The following is a 4185-nucleotide window of genomic DNA, read 5'->3' on the forward strand; positions in this document are numbered from 1 at the left end:
AGCTTTGGAGATGAACTTGTCCCTGGCACGGAGTTTGACTCCTTCGAAGACCGTGGAAGAGGTTGCCTTGGAAACTGACGCAACCATCCGGGAGCGGTTAAGATTGCAATCCCAGAAGATCCGAGACCAAATCCAATTTCGGAAATTCCGGGACTAGATCCAATCCCGAATAATCCGCTCAGAATCTTACTCCAAGATAAATAAGGAAAGAATCACAATTCAGGTCAGGGAATGATTTCTAGTCCAATTCAAACAATGACGGCGTTTTTATGTTAAATTGGAGCAGAAGACCTAATTCATGTTGGCCTCTAACTTAACCTATAAATAAGTCCTAATACCAGGTACAAACTTAAGACTGAAGAATCATGCATTACACTTAATGTTTTCCTCAAAACTTGACTTAGTAGTCGGAGTAAGATCCATCGGCCACCTTGGTGTGTTCTCTTAACCGTGTTGGTTTTTTTGCAGTGATTATCGATTCGTGGGAGCGTAAAGAACATCAAAAAAATGTGTCATTTACACCAAACCGAAAACTATTCTAAGAGGGGTCATGACCCGAGTATGGATCCCTCTGCCGATTTTACAAATATGAGGAGGGATCCTTGTTCTCATGCTTCCTCTTCTCCTTGGCGGGACATGAGTACTTCTAAGTAGTTAAAGCGTCTTCCGTTTGGATAGTAGTTACATCGGAGAACGCGCCGTTTCTTAAAGTGAAATTTTTATGCTGCCCAGACTCGCCGACTGCCATTGTCTGTGGGAGCACTGCACTATCATTTGGCAACAGGCAACGGGGACTTGGCCTGTGTGATGGTTGCTCTCTACCGCAAGCTCTCCACCATCGCTCTCCCTAACGTTTTCCTTCAAAAGCAAGGATACCCACAAATACAACCAACGCAAATTTTCGTACCTTTCTCTCAGCTTCAGCGAAGAAGGCTTCTAGAGGCGCGGCTCGTCTCTGTTCTCCATGGCTGCACCAACCTCGTCCTAATCAAACAAGTCCACGCCCACATCCTCCGCAAGGGCCTGGACCAATGTTGCTACGTTCTAGCCAAGCTTATACGCATGCTTGGTCAACTCGACGTCCCGGTTCACTCCTACCCTCGCCTTGTCTTCCAACAGGTCAACCACCCAAACCCCTTCCTCTGGACTGCTCTCATTCGTGGGTACGCTGTTCAAGGACCATTTTCCGAGTCTGTTGTTTTGTATAATCGTATGAGAAGGGAGGGTACTGGGCCTGTGTCGTTCACTTTCTCTGCGCTTTTTAAGGCTTGTGGTGCAGTGCTTGACGTGGATTTAGGGCGGCAGATTCATGCGCAGACGATTTTGATTGGTGGGTTTGCTTCTGATTTGTATGTTGGCAATACTATGATTGATATGTATGTGAAATGCGGGCTTTTGGATTGTGGGCGCAAAGTGTTTGACGAAATGGCTGAGAGGGATGTGGTTTCTTGGACTGAGTTGATTGTTGCATATGCGAAGAGTGGGGATATGGAGTCGGCGGGGGAATTGTTTCATGAGTTGCCTGTGAAGGATATGGTGGCATGGACTGCGATGGTCACGGGCTATGCTCAGAACGCTAGGCCAAAGGAGGCGTTAGAGTTCTTCGAGAGAATGCAAGATGCAGGTATGGAGACCGATGACGTTACATTGGTGGGCATCATTTCAGCTTGTGCACAACTAGGTGCGGATAAGTATGCGAATTGGGTTCGGGATATAGCCGAGAAATATGGATTTGGGCCGGCTGGTAATGTTGTTGTGGGATCCGCATTGATAGATATGTACTCAAAGTGTGGGAGCATAGAGGAAGCATGTAAGATTTTTGAAGGAATGAAGGAAAGGAATGTTTTTTCTTATAGTTCAATGATTTTGGGGTTTGCCATGCATGGTCGTGCTCATGCAGCAATGCAGTTGTTTCATGAGATGTTGAAGACTGAGACAAGACCCAACAGGGTCACTTTTGTAGGGGTGCTTACAGCGTGCAGCCATGCAGGTTTAGTTGAACAAGGTCGGCAATTATTTGCAACCATGGAAAAATGTTTTAGTGTTGCTCCATCGGCGGATCACTATGCTTGCATGGTAGATATGCTTGGTCGAGCTGGACGTTTGGAAGAAGCACTTCAGCTCGCTGAAGCAATGCCAATGGAGCCCAATGGAGGTGTGTGGGGTGCGCTGCTTGGAGCATGCCGCATCCATAAGAATCCTGAAATTGCTCAGATTGCTGCTAACCATCTCTTTCGGCTAGAACCTAACGGTATTGGAAACTACATCTTGCTCTCTAACACATATGCATTGGCTGGAAGGTGGGATGATGTTTCAAGGTTGAGGAAGTTGATGAGAGAAAAAGGCTTAAAAAAGAATCCAGGGTGTAGCTGGGTTGAAGCACAAAAGGGGGTAATTCATGAGTTCTATGCAGGTGAGATGACCCATCCAGAATCCATTAAGATTAAGGAGGCATTGGAGGATCTTCTGGACAGATTAAAGGCTCATGGGTACCAGCCAATCCTAAGTTCTGTCACTTATGATATAAGTGATGAAGAGAAGAAGCGTATACTAATGCATCATAGTGAGAAGCTAGCCTTGGCATATGGGCTGCTCAGTACAGATGCTGGTTGCACCATTAAGATCATGAAGAACATCAGGATATGTGAGGATTGCCATGCGTTCATGTGTAGTGCATCTCAAGTCATGGAGAGGGAGATTGTTGTAAGGGATAACATGAGATTTCACCACTTCCATGATGGGGCATGTTCTTGTGGTAATTTTTGGTGATCAATGTTGGAGTCTAAACAACGATGAAGGTGTAATAGCAACCCTTTACAATCCTTTAAATATGTGGAGGATTGGTGATGCAAGCCAGTTTTCGAGAGCAGGCCCGACATAATAAAAAGGTCATATCTTGAGATTCAATATTTGATGAAGACAATTTTGGTATGGTTGGAAAGCTTATTCAAAGCGCTAGAAAGTTGTATTTTATGAAGATTTTTCAATTCCAAGGTTTATTTGGTCAAAGCGGGTTGTTAAGTGAAATACAAAAACAATACCCAAGAGGCTTGATCGATGCCCGTTCGATTTACTACAACCTGAGACGTTTGGCCGCTAGCTGATCAAAGCTTCTTCGACCGAAGACTTCATTGCAAAGTTTCGTTTGAACGAGACTTTTGTCCGTTCGAACACGATTCAACAGTTTCGTTTTATTTCGCATTCATAGTAGGTTTTGGACTTGTTTTCTTATATAAATTCACTTAGGACGACCTTAGCCGCAATTTATATTTATTTTTCTTCAATTTCTAGTAAGAAACTAGTTTCTTTTTTGTTTTTAAGAATTGTTTTCAAGAACAAAAACAAAAATTCGTTTTCTATTGTTTTTTCGTTAAAAAAGTGTTTGGCAAACTGTTTTCGAAAACAGTTTTTGAAAACAGTACCTAAGGCGTTTGGACAATTGTTTTCAAAACAGTTTTCACTTAAGAAGAAAATAGAAAACTATTTGGCGTTTCTATATATGTTTTGTTTTCAATTTTTTTTGTTTTTTCCATTTATTGGGTGATTTCCAAACATAATTTTGTCAAATTTATGTCATTCGATTTGTCTTCTTTTTACAGGAGTAATGCTAGGAACTTTGTTCTTCTTTTTTCTTTTTATTTTTTTATTTTTTTTGTCTTTCTTTTTATTTTCTTAAAGTTGATGTTGCTTTCAAAATCACCATTGGTTTGGGATTGATCACTATTAAATTTTAATCCAATTGTGATTTTAAAAGCCACATAAACTTTAGGTGGATAAAAAAAGACAAAAATGATTCTTAGCATTACTCCAACATATAGTAGTACACAAGTTGAGATAGTAGCAATCAATAAATTGAATTAGATTTTGGCAGAATGAATTTTCTATTGCATTCTTATTTAGTATAAATAGATAATTAATTACAGAGTATATATACACTTACAACAATTGCAAAGATAAAATGCCATCTTTTGCTATCTTCCGCTTTATCTCTATCTTCATTGCTTGTGTTGACAAGTCTTAGGAGATAAATTAATGCGATGACATACACAAGCCAAATGTACGTGCAGTAGTTGTGAAAAATTCTTCTGCATAATATTATGAAATTGGCGCCTCTGCTACAATATTTGAACCAAGTTGATGTGGTACAAATGTTGCTAATGAAGATATCTCAGATGGATTTGCAAA

General features: G+C 41.0%; 1 protein-coding gene across 1 annotated transcript; it reads left to right on the top strand.

Annotated features, from left to right (window-relative positions):
- Window positions 1-539: 539 nt before the first annotated feature.
- On the top strand, window positions 540-3249 carry LOC133867866 (pentatricopeptide repeat-containing protein At5g44230-like). The gene has a single exon (XM_062304634.1). The coding sequence runs from the start codon at window positions 808-810 to the stop codon at window positions 2767-2769; it is 1962 nt and encodes a 653-aa protein (XP_062160618.1). The 5' UTR covers window positions 540-807; the 3' UTR covers window positions 2770-3249.
- The last annotated feature ends 936 nt before the right edge of the window (window positions 3250-4185 follow it).

The sequence above is a fragment of the Alnus glutinosa genome, chromosome 5 (assembly GCF_958979055.1).
Source record: "Alnus glutinosa chromosome 5, dhAlnGlut1.1, whole genome shotgun sequence".
Classification (NCBI taxonomy): domain Eukaryota; kingdom Viridiplantae; phylum Streptophyta; class Magnoliopsida; order Fagales; family Betulaceae; genus Alnus; species Alnus glutinosa.